We start from the raw sequence: 26,562 nt of genomic DNA, 5'->3' as shown, positions 1-26,562 counted from the left end.
GATGTAATGACATTAATTCATATGGACGAAATGTTGTTGGACAAACCTGATTCTAGGACAGACACGATTTGATGAAATATGATCCTCAGTTTTTAAACCAAATTTGCATAGTCCCAGGACTAAGCTATATGTATATACGTATTTATTTAACCAGGCAAGTTAAAGTATACCCGCTATATAATTACTGGGTAGTCATTGTGTATTTTATTTCCTTTAGACAACTTTAAATATGAGACAAAACGGTAACGGTTGCATCATACATGATCGAGAACACCAAAGATTTAGGCCTAAAGTTATAATTAAAAGGGCATACATTTTCACCAAAGATTGAAGCAATTCGTTACTATGATTCCGTTTTCAAAAGGCAAATGCAAAAACTATTTTTGGAGACTTGAGTTCAAGTAACTTTTTATTCAGAACGGTACACGCCTACCAAATGTGTGAACCCCACTCCATTATGGTTCACAAAAGGGTACGCCATAAAATATCCGACGCTGAGACCGTGGTGAAAAACAGAATACAGTAGCTCGCATGCCCCCTCCCTACCCCATGACCAAGTTAATTAGCCAGCTCGGGTGCAGGCCCCTCACGTTTACAATGGTTCCCCGAGTCGAAGCAGTAGAGTCTATTGGGGAAGCGGCAGAGAAAGAAAAACACATTTACAATGCATCTTACACATCGCCGTCCCTGTGGAGTCTGGACACCCATCCCGGATTGATATGTGTATGCATATTTAGTGCGCGATTTTGTCCAGGGGAGAGAGAACCGAGGGCCTTCTCGCGCTCCAGCTCTCGCCCTCTTTGAGTCAATGGTGTTCAGTGGTGTTCCAGCAGCTGAAGTTCTTTATGAAGAGAACAATCTGGAGGGTCTTGTCGGAGTGCCGAGCAGCTGCTGTTTTTTTCTCTGCCTCTTTTCACAAGATACAGGCCTGGAGTGAGGAGGCGAATACACAGACAACTTCCCCCCTCCCTGCCCCTGCACTGTAAACCCTGACATACAATGTGAAATGAAGAGTGGCACAGGCCAGGGTAACCAGAAGAGAAAGCATTGTCAATTTGTTCTCTTTCTGTTGCCTGGGGTAACTAACTTCCTTATTTCATCACTTTGTCAATGTTTTTCAAGATATCTCAGTCTGATTGTGACCCAGAAAGAAAGCTTGAAAAAATGTAAGTCTTAAAACATAGCTACAATATATTGGCACACAATCACATCCTTTACCTGCTGGCTTATTTGAGGCATAGGGGAAATGAAGGCTATATGCTAATGATAGGAATTAAAGGATCATCCTGATTCAGGTTTGGTTAAAGGAGGCCGTTTATAACACAACCTTTATAATATATCCCTTTAAGGATCTCCTTAATATCATTAGTAAGCATCAAGTCACAATCCTTCAAGACATTCATTGATTCATCAGTAACACATCTAGCCTCTTTTACCATATGATTATGAAAAGATGTTAAGTTTTTATTCAACTCAAGCTATCACCCAGTGTTAACACTATTCAAGCAGCCTGTCCAGAACAGTACCCAGCAACCTGGCTTAGTCTGGGGTGTGTCGACTGGTAGGTGCCGTAGTGAAGTCAGAGTGCACAGGCAGGTTTTAGGCTGGTGGTTAGGCTATGGACCCTACCAGAGGCCCCTCTAGTGGCTGTCTGAAGGCACCAGGTTTCCTGTGGTGTCCAGCTGCATACACTTACAGGTGCAGGCCGACACTGGACACTCTGTATGGTCCCTATGGGGAACAGAGAGGACAACCAAAGGTTAAATCAATAAACAACCATTAAAATGCACAAACCACCGAAAATGTGACTTCTCACAATGCTACCAAATCAAATCAAATGTTATTTGTCACATGCCCCGGTGTAGACCTTAACGTCAAATGCTTAGTTACAAGCCCTTAACCAACAATGTTAGTCAGGTTAGTCGAGGTAATTTGTATATATAGACAGGGGTAAAGTGACTATGCATAGACAATAAACAGCGAGTAGCAACAGTGGAAAAACAAAGGGAGGGTATATGTAAATAGTCCAGGTGGCCATTTGATTAATTGTTCAGCAGTCTGATGGCTTGGGGGTAGAAGCTGTTAAGGAGCCTTTTGGACCTAGACTTAGCGCTCCGGTACCGCTTGCCGTGCGGTAGCAGAGAGAACAGTCTATGACTTGGGTGACTGGAGTCTTTGACAATTTTTGGGGCCATCCTCTGACACCACCTAGTATATAGGTCCTGGATGGCAGGAAGCATGGGCCCATGCTTACAGTCAGATGCCGAGCAGTTGCCATACCAAGCAGTGATGCAACTGGTCAGGATGCTCTTGATGGTGCAGCTGTAGAACCTTTTGAGGATCTGGGGTCCCATGCCAAATCTTTTCAGTCTCCTGAGGGGGAAAAGGTATTGTCATACCCTCTTCAGAACTGTCTTGGTGTGTTTGGACCATGATAGTTCGTTGGTGATGTGGACACCAAGGAACTTGAACCTTACGACCCGCTCCACTACAGCCCCGTCGATGTTATTGGGGGACTGTTCGGCCCGCATTTTCCTGTAGTTCACGATCAGCTCCTTTGTCTTTCATTGAGGAGAGGTCGTCGTACAAGACCTATGATGCATTCCGTTGACAAAACTACTCGGATACAGAAAATGTTATCTGAACGTTCCGGTAATGTTCTTACCTAAACCAGCTGAGTATGTGACCTGCGTGGCCGCCATGTCGGCAGTTGTGGCACCAGGTGAACCAGTTGTTGAACTGGGCCAGTTTGTTCTCTCTGGCCAGATCCACCTTCTCGTCTGACTTCCCCGTGCCTGGAAAAAAACAACAGCTGTATGACTACACACATCTAATATAAACCATAAAATGCAAATGTTTGTTTTGCTTTTTATGTGCTTTGAGATTATTTTCTGTGATGAAGAGCTATACAGGTTAACTAAATTACTATTAATAATCTGGTTGATGTTTTATAAGCCAACTAAAGTACAGATCAGTATCTACAATCATTATCACATTAATGATCTGCTTTATTTATTTTCTGTGTGATTTGTATTAGTTAGTGATACAACAACATTGTATCACTAGCTAATATACTGTATGTATGCATTTCTCTCACTCAATTACCCTGAAGTGTGTGTATGCATTCCTATTTAAATAATAGGGTGTGTAATGAGGAAGTTAGACTGGCTGCAGAACTGTGACAGTAGGGTAAAGTTGAACTTTGACACTGATCCATGACCAGTTTTTCATTCTCTCCCCATAATGTTTATGGTTAGGATTAGGGGAAGGTAAACAGATCCTAGATCTGTGGCTACAGGCAACTTCCACCAGAGCCTATCTGTGGAATATACCATGTCCAGTACCTGGGCAGTTGGACACAGGCGTGCCCATGTTCATGAGGCAGAGGGCACACCGGGGGAGGGGCTTCCTGCAGCCAGGGCAGCTGGTGACCTTTGACTTGGTGGGCGAGCCGCTGACCCCGTACTGGCTGAAGCCGCGGCCCTGGTGGGGCATGGCCGAGCAGCTGTACGATATGGACTTCCCACAGAAGTTACAGCTCACAAACACCTGCAGCAGGCAACAACACAAAGGTCAAGTGTGATAAGGACTGGCAGGTTAAATTAGAGCTAGCAGAAGCCAACATGAATAGGTTATAGCATCGAGATCCTTGTTAAGCTTATGAAGCTAGAGATTCATGTACTCGTCCAATACAGTGTATCATTATCTAGCTGACCAATAACAAATAAACAACTAGCATCACTTATTAATCAGGATAATCATATTGATTATTGTGTTTTAAGTTTATGTAAAACCTGCAAGCAAGTTAGTCACTCAGTCACATCCTCCATGTGAAGATTTATGAACAGATAAACCAAAAGACAGAGACATTAATAACTATGAACAACTGTCCATCTCTTAGTGCAGTGTTCCCTTTCCTTGCCTGTGCCAGTGGTTTGGAGCTGGGGTCCAGCTTGCTCCTGTGGATGTCAAACTCAGCCCGTTTGTGCCAGAACCTCCATGCGTCCAGCAGGTTACGGTAGTTCTCGATCCAGCACTGGACACGCGGGTCCTTCACCACCTCCCCTGGGGAACCCTGGGAGGGAAGGACACTAGGTCATGAAGCTCCCCTTACAGTGACAAAGGTATTTGAGTTTGAAACAGAATGGAAGTGGGCTCCCGTTACTGTGTTAGTCTCACATCATCAGCATAGCTTCTATGATATTTGTATTGTCACTTTTACAGTTGTTTTTCGTTTTATCATTAAGCATTTGAACTCCAGCAAATCTTAAAGATTCAACAAATCTATAAGCCTGAATGTGGGAAAAACCTTGGATAAAAGATCCAACAATCGATCTTGAGCAAAACGTATCTAATTCTAGCCAACATGGGACAGGTGATCGTAGTATGAACCACAAGGTCAGTCAGCCCGTTGCCTCGACTACAACCGTTCTACGGTGTGATGTCGAGCTGTGCAAGACTATTCAGCCCCTGCTCTGACCATACCTTGAGCATGCAGAAGCTGGCGGTCTGGACGTCTCCGGTCCGGTCCACGTAGCTCTCCATCAGGTCCACTCCGTCTTTGGTCAGCCCCGTCAGCAGGATCCCCTCCAGGTTCCCCACCTCCTTCATCTCACTGGTCAGCTTCTCCATGTAGCGAGGCAGCTACATAACAACACACAGAGAAAATGAAACATTCCTTTCAATAGATAGAACCAGGTAATCGGTGAAAAAAAACATGATTATTATCTATTTAGTGTATGTTGTCGTGCGTTTGCTGGAGGAGGTCTTACCTGTGCGTCGTTTAGGAACATGCATGCAAAGGCCACTCGGTCCGTTATAGCCACACTACTCTCATACTAAGGAGGGAAACACAACAAGGTTTGTATGACTAAGTTGTACTTTTTTCTTACGTTGGAATCTTCAAACTACTATATCAAACACTGCCCTCTTCATGCTGCTGCTGATATTTAGGATTCATTTGTAGTTTTCCTGAAAACTCACTGAGGCCCCCTCGTGGTCCCTAGCCCCTTTTGACAATTCAGGTACTATAGCCCTTTGTACTTCAGCCTAACATGATAATGAATGTTATAAAGGATTGGATCATGCACATAAAAATCTGGCAACCCAGTTTATATCAATGGTTTACCGCCTTCCCTGCGTACCAGTACTCCATCGTATGTGCCAGGCTCACTGGTGAGGAAGGCAAACATGACACACAGGTAGGGGTTCTTGAGTTGCAGCCTCAGAGAGCTGCACATCTCCCTCCACAGGGAACTCTTCTCGTCCGTGTAACCTGACAACGCCATGGCAACCACGTTTAGGTTCAGGTCCCCTGCAAGGAAGGAAGGGTGGGGAAGATTGGTTTATTTCGCTTGGATAGCTTGGTTTATTATCTTGGTTTATGAGCTTCCACTGTACACTATAGCCAAATCTAATATTGGTGGGTATACTTTCTGACTGTATACTGCTTTTGTTTACAGTGGTGAAATCCTAGCAGTATGTTATAGTACTTTTGCTGTGATGGAAGTGACACTTCAAGCAGCAAGAGCACAGTAGGGCAATGCATGTACTGTTAACACTCAATATCTAATTAGTCTCTCTGTCAGTCTGTGACCAGGCAGTAATTAGTAGCATACTTTATGCTGTGTACAGTACATACAGTGTATATTGCAAACAAGTTCTTGAGCCCTTACAAAGAATCTTCAAAAATGCATTACATAGCCCTGTCCCAGATGACTCCATGCCAGTACCTCTCTCAGCGGAGGCTCCCTTGTTGAGGATCTGGATGGCCCTGCGGATGTCCAGGTTGAAGAGGGCCACGGCGGCCGCACGCTCCCACTCGCCCTCCCCCTCCAGGGAGCGCAGGAAGGGCTCCACGTTGATGTCGGGGCCTCGGTTGATCCAGCCGCACAGACGCAGGGCAAGGCTGCGCTCCTCGCTGTGGAACCTGGGGACGTCCGTCTGGCGGTCTGAGCCGCTCCAGCACCGTCTGTTCTCTGTAGTGCCTGGTGGAGTAGAGAGAAACAGATATACAAATGTTACTTCAGGGGCTTTTTTGCTCCAATTTGAAGAAAAACCTAGGGGAAACACTGAAAAAGAGTAGTATAACTTACAGTACCTATGTAGAATGTTACATAATACTGTCAAGGGTTCAGCCTGTATATTTAGCCTAGATATAGACCTAAAGATGATCTAGATCTTTAGGTTGCTTACCTGAGCTGGACTTGACTATGTTCTTGATGCCTGAATAGACCAGGGCCTGTTTGTTCCCCTGCTGTTTCTGCTCCATGTCTTCAGTGTACTGCTTCATGAGTGATACTTACATAGGAAATGGAACGCTGAGACATCATAAGAACCACAGTACAAACAGTGACATACAATATAGAAACTTAGTCTATGTACATTGTATCCAGTATGTCAGGTGTAAGAACACAAAGACAAATGATAATTCAATGAATCACTACAGTGCAAGCAGAACGCCAGGCATGTCTCTCACACAAGGACAGTGTCTACTTAAAAATAAACAGAACAAAAAATGTAATAAACAGCACATGAATCATCACGCAAAGCTAGATATGTTTAGAAATTAGTAACCACCAGTAATGTAATAAACCAGGGGTATTCAACTCTTACCCTACAAGGTCCAGAGCCTGATGGTTTTCTGTTCTACCTGATAATTAATTGTACCCACCTGGTGTCCCAGGTCTAAATCAGTCCTTGATTAGAGGCGAACAATGAAAAAAGACAGTGAAGCTGGCTTCGAGGTCCAGTTGAGATTGAGTGTAATTAAGCAATAAGGCCCAAGGAGGTGTGGTATATGGCCAATATACCGCGGCTAACGGTTGTTCTTATGCACAACGCAACGCGGAGTGCCTGGACACAGCCCATAGCCGTGGTATATTGGCCATATATCACAAACCCCAGAGGAGCCTTATTGCTATTATAAACTGGTTACCAATGTAATTAGAGCAGTAAAACGAAATGTTGTCATACCCGTGGTATACGGTCTGATATACAATGGCCTTCAGCCTATAAGAATTCAAGGCTGAAACCACCCAGTTTATAATAAAGGATATAGAACAGAGTGTACCACAGGGACTTGAGCTGGGGGTCGTCCCCTCCGGCCAGCAAATGGTTCTTCCACACCTGGACCGTATCATGACCGTACCTGGACTGGGCCCTCTGCCTCATCTTAGTGGCTATGTCCTTCTCTACAGTACCCTCCCCTCCCACGCCCCCCTCCTCGGCACACTCATAGAGGTGTCTCCCGCAGGCCCACATGAGCGAAGTGGTGGAGCTCCAGGCTAAAGAGATACGTTCGAACACAGTGAAGTCGGTCATGGTGCGGTTGGCGGCCGAAACCACCACCATGCGGTTCTGGGAAGTGGGGTGCCAGTCGAAGCTGCCAATGAGGCTGTTGCTGGGCTGCACGCTGCGCTCGATGATCGTGGGCTCTGTCTCGTCGCCGATGGGCGTGGGCGTGTGCTGCATGTCGTAAAGGCGGATGATGTTGCTGTCGCGTGTCAGCGTGGCCAACAGGCCCATACGCGTGGGGCACCAGGCCACCTGGGAATGAAAGTGAATTGTACATCCTTACATCCAAAACATGTAGGCTATAGCACAATTATGCATTACGCTATCACACAAAAAGTATACTCCTGATATGTGCAAGTCGATTGTACACTGGATGGCAGGGGACAACAATTTCACAACAGACCAAAAAAGCATACCAGTAAGTTACCTTGGTGAGTGGCTTGGGCTGCTCGGTAAGCGTGAGCACTGGCTTCTCAAACTTGCGCAGGTCCCAGATGGCCACCTGGCCTTCAAAGAAGGAGGCCACGCGGTCTGGGAAGTGGGGGTCCACTGTCACACCCTGGATGGCCTTGGTGTTGACGAAGGTCTTCTGGCTGGTGTTGCGCAGGTCGAAGATGGCCAGGTTGCGGTGCATGCCAGCCAAGAGCAGCTTCTGGTCACGGGGCAGCCAGCAGAGGGACAGGCAAGCATCGTTCTGGCCTAGCTCATACAGGGGCTTGGTCACCACTAGGCCAGAGTCTGTGTCTCCTGACGAGAGACGGATCTTTTCGGTGGCTACACTAGCCTCTGGGGAGAACTTACTGCTAATGTCCCATATGAGCACTGAGAAGTCTGCTCTGTGCTTGTCCAGCCCGGCGGCTAGCCAGTTGCTGTCTACAGGGTTCCAGGCTAGGGTGTTGCATTGACGTGCATGCTTGGGCACAAACTCTTTCCCCATTAGCTCCTTGCACTTGGAGTTGTGGCTCTGGCCTAGGCTAGTGAGGACTACCCTGCCGTTAGCCTGTCCAACTGCTAGCAGACATTCAGGCTCGTGCTTTGGGTACCAGGCCACACATTTCATGTAGGGGGTGTCAGAGTTGATCGCTAATAGGGTAGCAGCGGTCTCCTCAGAGAGGGGGAGAGCTCCGGCTTTGGTCTCGCCGCTCCCCACAGGTCCGATGCGGTACAGTCCAAGCTCTGAGTCACAGATGACATAGCGGTCGGCGTGGTGGGGAGACCACAGAATGTCTGGCTTTGAGCCACTCATTGTTCAAAGGAAGAGCTTCTTGCTTTTTACAACTAGGTATACTGGGGGAAAACAGCATTTACAGTACAGCTGAAAGTTACCAACTGACATCTAGGAAGTAGTCTACTAGTGAGCAAACTAATATGTTTAGCCTACTTTCTATAAACGAATATGTTGAGCCTACTTTCTATAAACTTAGCTGAAGTTATTGTACAAATGTTGTCACAATGTAGTTAACTACCATTATGTGCAGCACGGGAGCAACATATTAGGTCGCTAACTGCTAGCTAGTGAAAAGTGGCACAGCTAACAGACGATTTAGTTAGCAATCCCAAGGCGTAAAATAACGATAGGCCTAAATTGCATTAAAATTACAAGATGTTAATGCAACATTGTATCTAGCGAAATAGTTAAACAAAATGTGGATATAGGATACTTTGTAGCAGATTTGTTAGCAAAAAATATGAACGTCTGCTATCTTAGCGAGCTACAGTAGGTAGCTAACGTTATCTGTCTAGCTGCAGTGCTAGCTACAATTGTTTTGACATCGCAAGATTAGCTTCCCGAAGTACCAGTATCAAGAAAACAGATCAACCGCAAATAAACATTCGTAAATTGTGTTTCTACTAATAAAGATAACAAATTATTGAAAAAAACTTACAAATTGCTAGACATGTCAACATGGACAAAACTGGGTGTCCACTAGTTACCACAGCCACAAAGTCAAAATTGCCTATATCGTAAAATTTCATAAAAACAAACATTAGCTTTTTGGTCTTAATTTAAGGTTAGGCATAAAGGTAGCAATGTGGTTAGGTTTAAAATCACAGTTCAAGAAGATAAATTGTAGAAATGGGCGGGCTTTATGATTTTGTGGCTGTGGTAACTAGTGACGACCACAAACCAAAGCCGTGCTTGTTTTCATGTTACACCAAAATATTTCCCCGGAAAAACATATTGCTATTCGAGTGGTCCGGTTACGCACAAACCCGTTAGAATTTTGAGGAACACGGCACTGTCAATTCCTGAAGGTGGCGCTACAAACAAAGATGTATGATATTGGGATACGACTACATTTATATTATATTGTAATAGTAGATATGCATGTTTAATAGGCTTTTACATCTGTTAGATGATCAAGGGTTTTCAAACTGGGGTCCCCAGACCCCGGGAGTCCGCGGAAAAGTTAGAGAAGGAGAAACAAATAGACCACTCTTAATTTTCAAAAAATTATACATTTGTTTTATCAAACATGCAGAACACAAGTTGGGACATAAGTTAGCCCAAGGTAGTACTGGCAGGTTGGTCTTATCCTACTGCAAATCAAATTAAGTATCATTCCACGTGGGCGTTAAATGATTTTTGAACATGCGGGGGAGCCTGTTCTATCTATTGAAAAAAAACATCATGCCTGTTTTTCAAGTTAGCAGGTGTGCAAGTGGCGAAGAGTAAAATCGTCATAACATGTATCAGTTGGTACTTTTATGTACAACATCCAAATAATCACCATGCAGAAAGGTTACAAACAGTTCTAAATAGCAAATAACGTGATTCAAACGTAGACTGTGGGGAAAGAGAAATGTTTAAAGAAACCACAACGTGTTTTAACTTTTTATCCTCAGCTTTTTACACCTCTATAATGCTTAATTAAGCATAATACGTTATAAGGAATTAATGTCAGAGCTACAATATTACGCGCGCTACTAAATCAAATTGTATTGGTCACATACACGTCCTATGAGTGACTACAATTTATTCAGTATCTGTGAGTTTGTAAAACTGAAATTTCATAAAGATAATACATAGTGACATGTAGCGCACAATAATCTACACATTCTTGCAGAGGAACCGAGCGCTGTCCATCCCTATGCGACATCGCACTTCATGTCGTGGACTAGTCCTAACTGGTGATCAGGACGAGATGCTGCTTCCTAAACCACTCCAGATGATTATACCTAAATCGGCGGCTGTATTTAAATGAGAACTAAGGTAAGATGATAAAAATCCACATTTTCAAATCAAATGACAACTTTTTGAGTAGTTGGCCAATTATTTTGTCTTGTGGGATGTAAAAGATGAAAAATAGATTACACTGACTTTGTTTTCTAGGCACAAATTAGCATAAATTATGTGGCATGTTGTTTTAGTTGAACATTTCGTTTTTTTATTGCTCTGTATAAATATTTGACAACATTACAGGAATTCATAAAGTACATTTATGTTGCCAGCTTCAGCCCATAGTTGATACAGTGACTCTGCATGGCCCATGTACTGTACATTGATTCTGTGCACCAACAATTGGGGTGAGAATCAACAATGATCGTGATTGAGGAGGAGATCGCATCCACACCTGCCATAGAGAATGATGTCACACTTGAATACGACATGTTTTTTTTCTTTATGTGTAGGGTGTGAATGTTGAGAAAGAACAACATGGGGAAAGGAGTGGCTCTGTTCCTTCTACTGTTGGCACTTCTTCACGAGGCCATAGGTCAGAGAAGAAGAAAAGGAAAGTACAGTGTCCTCAGAGATGGAGGAAATGGTAAATGAAGTCCACATGTTAGTGAGGATGGTCAGTCACTGTGGCTTATCCATTATTATTTTTTATCTATATGGCTACATTACATCTAAACACCCCGTGCATGTTAAAGGGGGGCTGAACTTCCTGATTTAGCCTCGGTTTCAATTCTCATTAGGATATGCGACTGAAAATAACAGTCAACCTTCGTTCCGTGACATACCGTGTTTTTCCTAATTAGCTCGCAAATCTAAGTTTTGGACTGACTTTATGTCTAAAATTATCCTATTTACACTTGAATACATGTTTCTCATATCGATGCCACACAGGCCGTTTTCAAAAGGAAAAGTAGCTTATTACGTTCAGTTGCTCTTTAAGGTGTTTCTGTCTTTTGTAAAAAAAAAATAAAAAGGGTGCACAATCTGCTGGAGAAGTCAAATAACTTTCTCAGCCAACAGGAACATTTTAATTTATCAATGTCTAAATCATTGTAACTGTGATTTATTCTAAGTAGATGTACAGTGCATTCGGAAAGTATTCAGACCCCTTGACTTTTTCCAAATGTTGTTTGTTACAGCATTATTCAAAAAAATTGTTTAAATAGTTTTTTTCCCTAATCAATCTACACACAATACCCCATAATGACAAAGCAAAAACAGTTTTTTGGATTTTTTTGCAAATGAAATATTACATTTACATGATTATTCAGACCCTTTACTCAGTACTTTGTTGAAGCACCGTTGGCAACGATTACAGCCTTGAGTCTTCATGGGTCTGATGCTACAAGCTTGGCACACCTGTATTTGGAGAGTTTCTCCCATTCTTCTCTGCAGATCCTCTTAAGCTCTGTCAGGTTGGATGTGGAGCGTTGCTGCACAGCTATTTTCAGGTCTCTCCAGAGATGTTCTACCAGGTTCAAGTCCGGGCTCTGGCAGGCCCACTCAAGGACTTTCAGAGACTTGTCCCGAAGCCACTCCTGCGTTGTTTTGGCTGTGTGCTTAGGGTCGTTGTCCTGTTGGAAGGTGAACCTTCGCCCCAGTCAGGTCCTGAGCGCTCTGGAGCAGGTTTTCATCAAAGATCTCTCTGTACTTTGCTCTGTTCATCTTTCCCTCGATCCTGAGTAGTCTTTCAGTCCCTGCCGCTGAAAAACATCCCCACAGCATGATGCTACGACCACCATGCTTCACTGTAGGGATGGTGCCAGGTTTCCTCCAGACGTGACGCTTAGCATTCAGGCCAAAGAGTTCAATCTTGGTTTCATTAGACCAGATCATCTTGTTTCTCATGGTCTGAGAGTCTTTAGGTGCCTTTTGGCAAACTCCAAGTGGCATGTCTTCACTTCTTTAGTTCTCTCACGTCACCCCGCTCCTCCGCTCTCTCCACTGGCTTCCAGTTGAAGCTCGCATCCGCTACAAGACCATGGTGCTTGCCTACGGAGCTGTGAGGGGAACGGCACCTCCGTACCTTCAGGCTCTGATCAGGCCCTACACCCAAACAAGGGCACTGCGTTCATCCACCTCTGGCCTGCTCGCCTCCCTACCTCTGAGGAAGTACAGTTCCCGCTCAGCCCAGTCAAAACTGTTCGCTGCTCTGGCACCCCAATGGTGGAACAAACTCCCTCACGACGCCAGGTCAGCGGAGTCAATCACCACCTTCCGGAGACACCTGAAACCCCACCTCTTTAAGGAATACCTAGGATAGGATAAAGTAATCCTTCTAACCCCCCCCCCCCCTTAAAAGAGTTAGATGCACTATTGTAAAGTGGTTGTTCCACTGGATATCATAAGGTGAATGCACCAATTTGTAAGTCGCTCTGGATAAGAGCGTCTGCTAAATGACTTAAATATGTCATGTGCCTTTTACTGAGGAGTGGCTTCCATCTGGCCACTCTACCATAAATGCCTTATTGGTGGAATGCTGCAGAGATGGTTGTCCTTCTGGAAGGTTCTCCCATCTCCACAGAGGAACTCTGGAGCTCTGTCAGAGTGACCATCGGGTTCTTGGTCACCTCCCTTCTCCCCTGATTGCTCAGTTTGACTGGGCGCCAACTCTAGGAAGAGTCTTGGTGGTTCCAAACTTCTTCCATTTAAGAGTCATGGTGGCCACTGTGTTCTTGGGGACCTTCAATGCTGCAGAAATGTTTAGGTACCCTTCCCCAGATCTGTGCCTCGACACAATCCTGTCTCGGAGCGCTATGGACAATTCCTTCGACCTCATAGCTTGGTTTTTGCTCTGACATGCACTGTCAACTGTGGGACCTTAAATAAATATTTGTGTGCCTATCCAAATCATGTCCAATCAATTGAATTTACTACAGGTGGACTCCAATCAACTTGAAGAAACATCTCAAGGATGATCAATGGTAACAGGATGGACCTGAGCTCAATTTCGATTCTCATAGCAAAGGGCCTGAATACTTATGTAAATAAGGTTTTTCTGTTTTTGCTTTGTCATTATGGGGTATTGTGTGTAGATTGATGAAAACATATATATTTTTAATCCATTTTATATTAAGGCTGTGATATTACAAAATGCGAAAAAAAGTTCAAGGGGTCTGAATTCTTTCCGAATGCACTGAACAAAAATATAAACACAACATGCAACAATTTCAAAGATAAGGAAATCAGTGAATTTAAAAAACATTATTAGGCCCTAACCTATGGATTTCACATGACTGGGAATACAGATATGCATCTGTTGGTCACATATACCTAAAAAAATGTTTTTTTTTTAAAGTAGGGGCGTGGATCGGAAAACCAGTCAGTATCTGGTGTGACTACCATTTGCCTCATGCAGCTCGACACATTTCCTTCACATAGAGCTGATCAGGCTGTTGATTGTGGCCTGTGGAATGTTGTCCCACTCCTCTTCAATGTCTGTGCGAAGTTGTTGGATATTGGCGGAAACTTGAACATGCTATTGTACACGTCAATCCAGAGCATCCCAAACATGCTCAATGGGTGACATGTCTGGTGAGTATGCAGGCCATGGAAGAACTGGGACATTTTCACCTTCCAGGATATGTGTACAGATCCTTGCAACATAGGGCCGTGCATTATCATGCTGAAATATGAGGTGATGGCGGCGGATGAATGGCACGACAATGGGCCTCAGGATCTCATCACGGTGTCTCTGTGCATTAAAATTGCCATCAATAAAATAATTTGTGTTCATTGTCCGTAGCTTATGCCTGCCCATAACATAACCCCATCACCACCCATGGGGCACTCTGTTTACAATGTTGACATCAGCAAACCGCTCACCCACACAACGCCATACACGTTGTCTGCGGTTGTGAGGCTGCCAAAAAAATGGACGTACTGCCAAATTTCTAAAACTATGTTGGAGGCGGCTGGTCGTTTCATGAGGTGAAATAAAATATCCCAGACATTTTCCATATGCACAAAAGGCTTATTTCTTTCAAATGTTGTGCACAAATTTGTTTACATCCTTGTTAGTGAGAATTTCTCCTTTGCCAAGAAAATCCCTCCACCTGACAGGTGTGGCATATCAAGAAGCTGATTAAACAGCATTGTCATTACACAGGTGCACCTTGTGCTGTAATAAAGCCTTTTGTACGGAAACACTAACTAATTCTGATTGGCTGGGCCTGGCTCCCAAGTGGATGGGCCTATGCCCCCCCAGGCCCACCCATGACTGCGCCCCTGCCCAGTCATGTGAAATCAGTGGTGAAAAAAGTACCCAATTGTCATACTTGTAAAAGTATAGATACCTTAATAGAAAGTTACTAAAGTAAAAGTCACCCAGTAAAATACTACTTGAGTAAAAGTCTAAAAGTATTTGGTTCTAAATATTCTTAAGTATCAAAAGTAAATGTAATTGCTAATAATTCAAGTATCAAAAGTAAAAGTATAAATCATTTCAAATTCCTTCTATTAAGCAAAGCAGGCAGCACCTTTTTCTTGTTTTAAAAATGTATGGATAGCCAGGGGCTATGTCCGCCAGATCAGAGGCAGAAGGGAGGACCATGTGTTGTCTTGATAAGTGCGTGAATTGGACAATTTCACCCGTCCTGCTAAGCATTCAAAATGTAATAATATTTTTGGGTGTCAGAGAAAATGTATGGAGTAAAAAGTACATTATTTTCTTTCGGAATGTAGTGAAGTAAAAGTAAAAGTAGTCAAAAATATAAATAGTAAAGTACAGATACCCCAAAAAACTACTTAAGTAGTACTTTAAAGTATTTTTACTTAAGTATTTTACATCACTGTGTGAAATCCATAGATTAGGGCCTAATTTATTTATTTTAATTTGACTGATTTCCTTATGAACTGTAACTCAGCAAAAATATTTGAAATTGTTGCATGTTGCGTTTATACTGTATTTCTGTTCAGTATAGATATTCATTTGCTTTTGACATTGGCCTGAAGTTTATCCAATCGATCTCCATGTGAAACACATGCATGTATCCCTCTCCCAGACATGACAACATGTTCCATGGAGGTGGCCTTCATTCTGGACAGTTCGGAGAGCGCCAAGACCTTCCTGTTCGAGAAGCAGAAGTCCTTTGTTCTGCATTTCAGCACTCGTCTCACCATGCTCCAGGTGTCTGGATGGACCCTGAAGCTGCGGATGGCTGCTCTGCAGTACAGCAGCTCCGTGTCTGTAGAGCACAGCTTCACTGCCTGGCAGGACCTGGATGTGTTCCACAGCAGAGTCAGCTCCATGGCCTACATTGGCCATGGCACCTACTCCACCTACGCCATCACCAACGCCACACAGCTCTTCACCCAGGAGACCAAGGAGGACAGCGTCAGGGTGGCGGTGCTCATGACCGACGGTGCCGATCATCCGAGGAACCCTGATGTGATCGGAGCAGCGGCGGATGCTAAGGCTAGTGGCGTGAAGCTCTTTGCTGTAGGGTTGTCGGACCTGGCCCGCCAGAGCCAGAACAGTGCCAAACTCCGGGCTATTGCCAGCACACCGGCCCAGCAGTTCGTCCACAGTCTCACTGACCCCCAGCTAGAGGAGAAGTTACTGAAAGAGTTGGTGAGTGTTCTGTCATCAAAGTCACCCTACACTCAAGTTGAAGATGATTGGTATGCTGAACCAGGCCAGCACGGTATGGTTTGGGATCATTAGTTTGTAGTGTGAAATGGGTATGATAGTACCTCCACACTGTCTTTTCTATATGAGTATGAGAACTTCACAGCTTTTTCCAGAGGTTTGTGAAGGTACAAAGTGAGGGAAACTAAGTTAGTTGGCGCACAACATCCCTGTCCAACAGTTCTGAGCTCCTCAGATAAACTTGTCTTGTTATCATGTCTGTGTCCTAAGCGGGGGCTCAAACCTCAATGGCAGAATTGTTCCTGTGTGGGGAATTCTTCCCCTAATATGCATTTTCCATAACACAGAGATTTGTCGATAGTCTAAATGAGGTCAAGACCTGTCTATGGACAGACAATAGCATGAATTATACATTTTCCAAAAATCCATCATTGTTTTTCTAATTCATATTCATCATTAGCGGAGGTTTAAAAGAGAACAGCTTTATTAAGCAAAACATACAGGAAGTGATCTAGCCTTCTATCGCCTGTCCCATCTGTTGTTTTATTCTTTCTTAGAACAATGTCTTGACCATCTGTACCATTGTTCATGTACAGTAAGGCTTGCTCAGGTACAATACAATGTTCAGTCAATAGTGGTACAGTTGGAATTGTTTCTAGGTAAAAATCTCACACAATCTTCTTGTATTTTTTTCCATCCAGGGTGCAATAGCGCTTGAGGCGGTAAGTACTTCAAAACAATAAACCCTACATTGGCACTGGAAGTAGCCGGTGGAGTGATAAGATTGATTTTGTATTCTTTTCATTGTATCAGTGTCCACAGGCTAAAGTGTGTTTGTGTGAAAGAGGGGAGAGAGGCACTCCTGGAAACCCAGTGAGTACACTAGACATTTTTTAACAGAACATGTAGGTCTACAGTGAGGATTATGCAGTAACCCAGTATGACTGACACACCACACAAAACAAAATAAAAACATAAGAAATACCGAATACTCTCATTCAACAGTGACTCCATATACTAACTTATTGTGTTTCGTCAAGGGTAAAAAAGGAGATCCAGGATATGAAGGACCATCTGGTCCAAAAGGATCAGGGGTAAGTCGTAAAAAGATAGTGATTTTCACTATTTTAATGACCTTAAGTGTTCTACATACAATCCTGATCTCACATTTATAACACTGTCTCAATTCTACAAGGGAGAACCTGGAGTCAGTGGCCGACCAGGAAGTGACGGTCTTGAGGTATACAATGTATTTCTTTATTCTGTAATTATTTTCTGAGGCATTCTATTCTAATTAACTTCCATCTAACCGCCACATGTCCATAGTTGACTGAGATACCTTCAGTACTGGGTGTTGAACACGGTTGTTCTTACTTTACAGGGCAGTCCTGGTTATAAAGGTGGCAAGGTGGGACATCTGCTTTCAAGACATTTCAGAATACAACTGTCTTGCTTAAAAGTGTTTTGCCAATGATTGGTTGAACTTGTGCTGTATTTCAGGGGGAGATAGGAGACTGTGGCACCCCTGGGGAAAAAGGAGATGAAGTAAGTACAATGATTACTGTGCCATTTTGGTTCAATCAACATTGTGATCTATTCTACAGTGTGTGCCAACTGAAGCATGATGTCATATTACAGGGCCCTGGAGGACCTCCTGGCCCACGGGGACCCAGAGGAGACCAGGTACAGTGTAACATTGTTGTTTTTACTCCTTCAATACATGAACAGGTATATTTCGCTACCTTTTTAGGACCTTGTTTTAATCATGATTGCATATGATACAGTATGTTCATATGGAATAGGTTAATTGATTCTCAATGAATGATGCACTTTAGAGCAAGGGCTGAGTACTTTTTTCACTAAGATGTTGTTTGATGACAGGGTGAAAATACCTGAGTCCTGATTACAGACATTGAGAACAGACTGCATATAAGTCAATCAGACATCCCTTATTCCCTTTCATTCTCAAACATGGAAAATGGAAGTTGAGTTTGTCGTTTTCCCACCCATGCACTTATGGAATGTGAATTTTGGATTACGCCTAATCCTGATGCTAATGTGAGTATCTAAAGCAGTGAATCCAGGCTTGCAGGATATTATTCTTTTCCAGGAGCAGACTTTGTGTCGTAGGATTAGCTGCTAGGACAGGGTTGCCAGTACAGTGGCACTGTTCCTCCTCACTATCAGCCCCTCGTCTGGCATGGTATCAGTGATAGTGTTGTTTTGACACCAGGCCCTGAGAATGGAACAAAACTACTGCTCTGTTCTGTATAGTTCTGTGCATTTGTATTGCATTAGTTCAACTGTAAGAATTGACTACTAACTGGTACATTGTAAAATGTAAAATACTCCTCACAATATAGATTTGGCAGATATCAGGGATGAGTTAGATTTTCTGGGCTATCAATTCTATACAAACAATAGCTACATATTGTACAGTGAGAAAAAAGGCTGTTGTAGACGCCATTTCAAAACCATTTCACATGGACCTGTTAGGATACTGCAATGGAACCAGTGCATTATATGAATCAACTTCATTGTGCTTTTATTCATTAAGGTAATTTTTGGATTTTTTTGGTTTCTTCAACAGGGTGTTAACGGACCACCCGGGGAGCAGGGTCCGGAGGGCCAAACAGGACCTAAAGTAGGCATGCTGATTCTCAGCCAATTACATTCATGGGCTGCTAGGAAATCAGCCAATTACAGTCATGGGTGCTACTGTATGACACTTTCCTACATGCAAACACATTTTCACACAGCATCTCTATTGTCAAAGTGTGTTGCTTGGTCATTGAGAGAGCTGAGTTGACCATTCTGTCCATGTGTAACAGTATAACTTTACGTCCGTCCCCTCGACACGGGCGCGAACCAGGGACCCTCTGCACACATCAACAACAGTCACCCACGAAGCATCGCTCCACAAAAGCCGCGGCCCTTGCAGAGCAAGGGGAACCACTACTTCAAGGTCTCAAAGCGAGTGACGTAACCGATTGAAACGCTATTAGCGCGCACCACCGCTAACTAGCTAGCCATTTCACATCCGTTACACTCACCCCCCTTTCGACCTCCTCCTTTTCCGCAGCAACAGCATCAATTTAACAGTTTAACTTTAGACTGTCCCCTCGCCCCGACACGGGCGCGAACCAGGGACCCTCTGCACACATCAACAACAGTCACCCACCGCTCCACAAAGGCAGAGCAAGGGGAACCACTACTTCAAGGTCTCAAAGCGAGTGACGTGACCGATTGAAACGCTATTAGCGCGCACCACCGCTAACTAGCTAGCCATTTCACATCCGTTACACATGTCTATTTAAATACTGATCCTTCACTTTCTCTCACACATTGACCAGACCTCTCAAACAAGGAAGGCCTTGGAATCAAGTGATTTAGAGCCATTTAGCTATTTAGATTTTTTTAAATTAAAGTTCTGATGTAATCAAGAACATAAAGTATAGCAGGAACAAGTGACAGATGCGTTATTAAATCCCATGAAGATCCTTTGTCTTTTTTTTCTATCCTCGTAGACTTCTGTTGGAATGGATAGAGTTCCTCTGTGGAGAAGCACTGGGGAAGGGTTTTCTCTTACAGTATGAACTTGGAATAGAAGTGTTTTATGACTAACTTGTTGGTGGTGTGGGTTTCAAGTAGTAGGCGTTTTGACAAATTCACCCAGTGATCGTACACCTCTAACACAGGGGGACCAAGGACCCACCGGTGCATCTGGACCAGCAGGTGACATTGGCATTGGGTTCCCAGGTCCAAAGGTAACCTAATAATAACCATTACAGAGATGATGCTATACATTTACAGTTTATGTAAATAACATAAATGTTGAAATGTGTCATTGTTCTCAGGGGGCCAAAGGAATTCAGGGAAGACCAGGAACCCTTGGTCCCATTGGAATTGGAGAGCCAGGACAGCCAGTAAGTATTACTGTAGATGCCAGCTTTGGATACCTAAACAGTGATCGCTATGGGAACGTTATACATGACCCTATCCTTCTACCTCTGATTCATATGATCAGATTTGACAATGGTAATCTAAAAACAAAACTAAATGTTGCCATTTACTGGACAGTAAATTTTGAAACTGTTTGAGGGTCAAAAATAATGAGACTGTTTGTTTATTTCAGGGACCCCCAGGACTTGCTGGAGCACAGGGTAACCAGGGACCTGTTGGGGAGGGGCTCCCTGGCCCAAAGGTGGGCAAATATTTGAGTGTTTCATGTATACTGTTAGGTATAACTGTGCACATCCTTAAGTCAGAATGAAGTCTGGTGTAAGTACAACGGGCCATTAATATGTCATTTTTTAAATATCAATGTGGACTCAAGTATCTATTTTTCAGGGGGATCGAGGCTACGAGGGCCCCAGAGGTGAGCGTGGTCTCACTGGTGTTGGGGTCAAAGGTGATAAGGTAAAGCAAGTTTAAGACTATTGGACATTACTATGTTGAGGTCTTATGTTGGTCCGTATGAGGATAAATGATCAATGATCCATTGAGAATGATCCCATATTCCTTCAGTGAAATGACATTTGACGAGAGGTCTTGTGTTTTTCTCAGGGAAATCCTGGACAGCTTGGATCACAAGGACCGGTGGGAATGCCAGGGGCAGGAATTCAAGGAGAAAAGGTACATTCTGATTAAACTGCAGTCAGATCTTTTTGTATAATGTCAATTTGTCTATTCTCAAACATACTGTATACTCACACATACTTATACTCATATTATTTTTCTTCTAATGTCCCCTTCTTTTCAGGGGAACCAAGGGCCAGTTGGCCCTCCAGGCCCCAGAGGGAATCCAGGTGTGGGACTTATGGGCCAAAAGGTAAGGTTGAATGTCACATGGTCAAAGGAAGTCTAATGTCAGGCAAAAACGAGTCAGGCAAAAAAGTATTGGATCTGAACGCAAGACGCAAACGTACAGTATATTCATTTAGTAAATATGATGCCACATATACTGTTTGTTCTGCAGGGAAGCCAAGGCTTCTCAGGTGAGCCTGGAATCCCAGGGGAGAGAGGTGTCGGGGAGCCAGGGCCTAAAGTAAGTCTGATGGTTCAGTAAGACAGTATTTAAACCAGATCAAGTGAAACTGTGTTAAAAGAGATTTGTAAATGCTCCTCTAGGGAGACCCAGGATCGGAGGGGTTGCCTGGTATTCCGGGCCTCTCTGGAGAGGATGGAGACATAGGACAGAAGGTGGGCACAGTGTGCTGTGATGCAATGTCATTACCACTAGGACATTACATTAATGCCAGTCTGTCGACTCACAGTGTTTATTGTTTACAGTATTGTGTATTTATTTCACATGGTATCAGGGTGACATTGGGTTACAGGGGCCCAGGGGACCTGATGGGTCACCCGGAAAAGGTGTCCCTGGAGAAAAGGTACAAACCAGCAGTCTTAAAGCATTTTCACTATTTCAAAGGATGTATGGAAGAGTGTTTGAAATCAATCTGTGACTATTCTCTCAGGGGGACCGAGGGGAGCGGGGCTCCAGGGGCCAGCTAGGGGCAGTAGGGCCTGTGGGGCCTGTGGGGGCCAAGGTAAGCACATGCACAATAGTCATGCTCAACACTACTGACCCAAAGCATGGTTGGTTCTGCTGTTATAAAATGTTTCCTGTTTCAGGGTAAACCCGGAAGTGCTGGACGAGCAGGTACAAATGGACCACCTGGGCGGGGATTACCCGGTATGAAGGTATGTTCTGGTGAGAAGGAACATTGACAACACTGTTGGTTACCACTTTATTAGGATATTAAAGTGTTACCATATCTTAAGGATGATGTCAGTGTTCTATTTTATGTTGGGTTGTTTTGTTTCCAGGGTGACCCTGGTGCAGTAGGCCCACCCGGACATGTTGGTGAACCCGGAATAGGAATCACTGGACCGAAGGTCATTTGATTCAGCTTCTTTCAGTTTGATTTGGGAGGTGCAAGTATTTCTCAGATGTCCAATGAACCACATAAGACCATTGGTGTGAAACCACTCTCACTTTTTAGGGTGAGAGAGGGCTACCAGGGCCCATTGGTCCACCTGGGCTTGAAGGGGAAGGCCTCCCTGGAACTCCAGTAACTATCCCCATTTTCTCTAGTATTATGATCATATTCATTGATCTATGCTGACTATTTAGTTTGAATACTGTATGAATGGATGTTCTGTCATGTTTATTAGGGCACCCCTGGAATACCAGGACTGACAGGTGAGACTGGACCAGAAGGAAAAGGTTTACCTGGTCCTAAGGTGAGTTTTCCGGTATAATGATTGCATAAACTCTATTTAGGACACAAAATAACCTTAACCCAATTATAGGGGCAACAATGTGTTTGTTTTGTGATCTATATGTGAGTATTTAACCTGAGGATCTTTCTGTTCAGGGAGACCGGGGAACTCCAGGCCCCACAGGACCAGCTGGAGCACCAGGAGTCGGGCTAATGGGTCCCAAGGTCATGAATCCTATTCAGACCAATAATAATAATTTTATCAATGTGTAGGAGGAGAAATGAGCCATCATGATTGGAGTACACAGGATTGAGAAAGATTGATAGGAACCGTATGACTGGCGGAGCATCAAGATGACATGATTCTCTCTGCAGGGGTCAGCCGGTCAGATTGGAGCACCGGGTCCCCAGGGACTGCCTGGAGAGGGCATTCAAGGACCAAAGGTACAGTTAAAGGACCATTTAGTATGCCATGTTAGGTCATAGTACAGCCAGGCATACAGTATACTAGTGCTGTGTTTCCACAGGTCAAATTGCTGAATTGATTTTGTCTGATAGGGGGAGTCAGGATTCCAGGGGATCATGGGCCCCAGGGGGCCCCCAGGACATGGTATTCAAGGGGATAAGGTAAGAACCTCCACACAAACAACATAACATGTAGCTTAATAAATATAGAGATGTTATCCAATCTCTAATCTCGGCAGCCAGAACCAAATCCAGTCTCACAAATGGTCTTGAACTTGACAAAATTATAATGCTTTCCAAGTTCTAGAAAAGTTCTGCAGTTTTGCCATTCCTACAGGGAGACAGGGGGTTCGTGGGTGAACGAGGCAGAAAGGGGGACAGGGGAGAGACTGGAGAGACAGGAGCTGCTGGACCTTTGGTACTAGTCTTACTATAAATCTGGAAAAAGCATGGACATTATCAGATGTATATATTTGTTATTGAGTGACCTCCTGAATTACAGGGCAGACTGGGAGAAAAGGGGGAACCTGGCCTAACAGTAAGTATAGTCTGTTTTGTACACTGTACCTCCGTACTGTAGTATTACAATGACTAGGCACTAAAGTGTTTTACCATCTTTTACAGAGAGAGGAGGTCACCAAACTGGTCAGATCTATATGTGGTTAGTGTGGTAATTCACACATCAGGTACAATACCATACCTGTAATGGCTGTTTACAGAGACTTTCAATTAATCTTTCTCTTTCCCCAGGTTGTGGGGTGAAGTGCCGTGAGAGCCCACTGGAGATGGTCTTTGTGATTGACAGCTCAGAGAGCGTTGGCCCCGACAACTTCAACGTGGTCAAGGACTTTGTGAACGGTCTGGTCGGCCGCGCCTCCGTGAGCCGGGAGACCACTCACGTGGGGGTGGTCCTCTACAGCCACATCAATATGGTGGTGGTCAGTCTGCACCAGCAGGCCAGCCGGGACCAGGTCAAGACTGTGTTTTACATTTCTCAAAACTTTGAGGCCTCTGTAATGATAACATTCAATTCATATGACATAAATGTTCAATGCAAGGTGATTTTCTCTCAAGCGTCCAAAATGAAAAATCTTACTCTCTAATACAGTAGCCTGGTCCCAGATCTGTTTGTGGTGTCTTGCCAACTCCTATGGTCATCACAAACAGATCTGGGACCAGGCTACATCAGAGATTTTATAAATATTTATCACCACCAGGTGAAGGCGGCGGTCCGCACTATGACCTACCTGGGCGAAGGCACCTTTACGGGCAGCGCCATCCATCAGGCCAACCAGGTGTTCCGGGCGGCCAGGCCCGGTGTGAGGAAAGTGGCCATAGTGATCACAGATGGACAGGCGGACGAGAGGGACACTGTGAGGCTGGAGGAAGCGGTGAAAGAGGCCAATGACAGTAACATTGAGACATTTGTCATCGGGGTGGTGAACCAGAGTGATCCGCTGTACGAGGAGTTTAAGAAAGAGCTCCACCTCATGGCCTCTGACCCAGACAGGGAACACATGTACCTGATTGATGACTTCAGAACACTTCCTGGTAAGCAGGAAGTACCTTTCACTGATGTCCATCCTTACTGAAGTTAATGTTCCTTATAAGGAAGATCTTGTAAAGCCACAGTTATATCTGAAGAGTTAATATAGAACTAAATACTTCTAAAGCCAGAGAAACACCTGTGCTGTGAAAACTAGCCAAAGAAAATATAGTCCTAAATATCTGTACGTTTTACATAGCTGTGTCTTATTGCCTAGTCCCAATAATATCAGGGTACTGTCTTGTCTTGGATCATCCAGCCCTTGAGAGCAAGCTGCTGAGTCGGATCTGTGAGAGTGACGGTGGGGCCCAGTTCAGCTCCATCCCCAGCTCCAGATACTCCCCCGGAACCCCTGGACAAGCTGGGATTGTCAGGGAAACCCCAGAGAGGACTGATACCGACACGCCCACTTTCAATGGAGACTTCAAGAAAACACAGATGGTGGTGAGAATGACAACACTTCCACTTTACATAATGGTTCTGTCATGATCAGAATAGGGCTGCACATTTACTGAGTTTTACTGAGCTCACTAAGCTTTGCAGTACAATATATCATGTCATTGTAAAACATAATATTGTGAAGAAAATTAGGAGTTAAATTGAAATGGTGCCATGTTACCACCAACAGTTCCAAGACGAGAGAATACAAATCCAAAATAATTGTGATTGAACATTTGGTCCTAAAATTACCTAGTCCTCTCTTCGACAAGTTTTCTATCCCCATGTCAAAGTATTGGTGAAGAGATAAGGCACTGATATTGAAATTGACCCACCTTTGACCCAAATATATCATCTGTCTCATCAATACAATCAGGTAGATTTGTAAGCATTCAAAACAAGTCAACAAACGTGTGTTAGACCTTCACACAGGTTTTTTTGCAGCTCTTCTCCGACTCAAACTGGTTTTGGTTTCCCTGACAACCTCCGAACCAGAACTGGGCACAGGCGTTAGCCGTAGTGTCATAGTACCACTTCACAACATAATTCCTGCAAGGCCCAGGGTCCAGAATCTGTCCACAGCTCTCATCTGGGAAAAGCTCTCACCATAACCAAAAGATTGCTAAAAAGGCCCCACATAAGGATAGTGTCTGAACTCGGGCCCAAAATTGTATTTCCGCTAAATGAGCCATGAATTGAGTGTGAGTACGTGCACATGTTAATTTGCATGCGTTCATACATGGACCTGTGTGTCAAGATTTTGATTGCAATCACATATTATAGACAATAACTCAGGTTCAAGCCTATGCAGGTGCAATCACATACTATAGCAGATGTACAGAATACATATATCCATTTAACCATTTCTTTACCCTCATTTAAACAGCCAGGTTCACCAGGAGAGCCAGACAGAGTCTTTATCCCACAGGGCCCCCAGACTGGGGACCGAGATAACTCGGAGACCTACAGGGTCCCATCCTTTGACAGGGAACCCTTCAAGCGCCTACCAGAGTTCCTTCTTCCGTCAGAGATGAAGAACCCCACCCACAGTGTGGTCATGACAGGCCCCCAGGCCCCCACCCAGATGCCCCTTCCCGTAGTAAAGCTACCCAGGCTCCCCTCAACCTCTCCACCTCTGCCCCAGGATGCTTTAATACCAGGTCATTTGATTGATTGGATATAGCGCTTTTCCAGAGTTCAAACTACTGTGTAGCACCTTGCTGATATTTCCTACAGTACAAGTAAAATCAATGTCCTCCATTTCTCTTCCCTTTTCCCAGATGAGAGCTGTGGACAGATTCTGGACCCTGGGCCTTGCAGGAATTATGTTGTGAAGTGGTACTATGACACTACGGCTAACGCCTGTGCCCAGTTCTGGTTCGGAGGTTGTCAGGGAAACCAAAACCAGTTTGAGTCGGAGAAGAGCTGCAAAAAAACCTGTGTGAAGGTCTAACACACGTTTGTTGACTTGTTTTGAATGCTTACAAATCTACCTGATTGTATTGATGAGACAGATGATATATTTGGGTCAAAGGTGGGTCAATTTCAATATCAGTGCCTTATCTCTTCACCAATACTTTGACATGGGGATAGAAAACTTGTCGAAGAGAGGACTAGGTAATTTTAGGACCAAATGTTCAATCACAATTATTTTGGATTTGTATTCTCTCGTCTTGGAACTGTTGGTGGTAACATGGCACCATTTCAATTTAACTTGAATTAAATTGAATGAATCCCCTCAGGGGCAATAAGCTATTTACATAACTATGTATATGTGTGTCTTTGGTTTAACATAAGCTCCCTCATTTCTTGGAGCTAACTG

General features: G+C 44.1%; 2 protein-coding genes across 2 annotated transcripts; one reads left to right on the top strand and one right to left on the bottom strand.

Moving 5' to 3' along the window:
- Window positions 1–396: 396 nt before the first annotated feature.
- On the bottom strand, window positions 397–8,542 carry LOC139564400 (GATOR2 complex protein MIOS). The gene is made up of 11 exons (XM_071383894.1): window positions 7,724–8,542; window positions 7,059–7,548; window positions 6,196–6,294; window positions 5,733–5,987; window positions 5,145–5,314; window positions 4,773–4,838; window positions 4,486–4,644; window positions 3,923–4,075; window positions 3,345–3,549; window positions 2,666–2,795; window positions 397–1,731 (listed from the first exon to the last, which is right to left on the bottom strand). Exons 1-11 carry the CDS (start codon window positions 8,540–8,542, stop codon window positions 1,641–1,643), a joined length of 2,637 nt encoding a protein of 878 aa, XP_071239995.1. The 3' UTR covers window positions 397–1,640.
- LOC139564406 (collagen alpha-1(XXVIII) chain-like) lies at window positions 8,470–26,422 on the top strand. The gene is made up of 37 exons (XM_071383906.1): window positions 8,470–8,578; window positions 10,365–10,510; window positions 10,930–11,063; window positions 15,481–16,049; window positions 16,769–16,789; window positions 16,881–16,940; window positions 17,108–17,161; window positions 17,263–17,307; window positions 17,449–17,475; window positions 17,568–17,612; window positions 17,706–17,750; window positions 18,658–18,711; window positions 19,766–19,834; window positions 19,925–19,993; window positions 20,203–20,271; window positions 20,418–20,486; window positions 20,634–20,702; window positions 20,830–20,898; window positions 21,046–21,114; window positions 21,198–21,269; window positions 21,389–21,457; window positions 21,545–21,616; window positions 21,702–21,770; window positions 21,897–21,965; window positions 22,073–22,141; window positions 22,245–22,313; window positions 22,448–22,516; window positions 22,667–22,735; window positions 22,850–22,918; window positions 23,094–23,174; window positions 23,259–23,294; window positions 23,381–23,417; window positions 23,507–23,727; window positions 23,974–24,307; window positions 24,562–24,746; window positions 25,627–25,900; window positions 26,021–26,422. The coding sequence occupies exons 3-37, from the start codon at window positions 10,937–10,939 to the stop codon at window positions 26,191–26,193; spliced, it is 3,567 nt and encodes a 1,188-aa protein (XP_071240007.1). The 5' UTR covers window positions 8,470–8,578; window positions 10,365–10,510; window positions 10,930–10,936; the 3' UTR covers window positions 26,194–26,422.
- The last annotated feature ends 140 nt before the right edge of the window (window positions 26,423–26,562 follow it).

This window comes from Salvelinus alpinus, chromosome 35 (genome assembly GCF_045679555.1).
Source record: "Salvelinus alpinus chromosome 35, SLU_Salpinus.1, whole genome shotgun sequence".
Taxonomy (NCBI): Eukaryota; Metazoa; Chordata; class Actinopteri; order Salmoniformes; family Salmonidae; genus Salvelinus; species Salvelinus alpinus.
The sequence above is the reverse complement of the archived record's forward strand: the minus strand, read 5'-3'. Positions and strand labels throughout refer to the sequence as shown.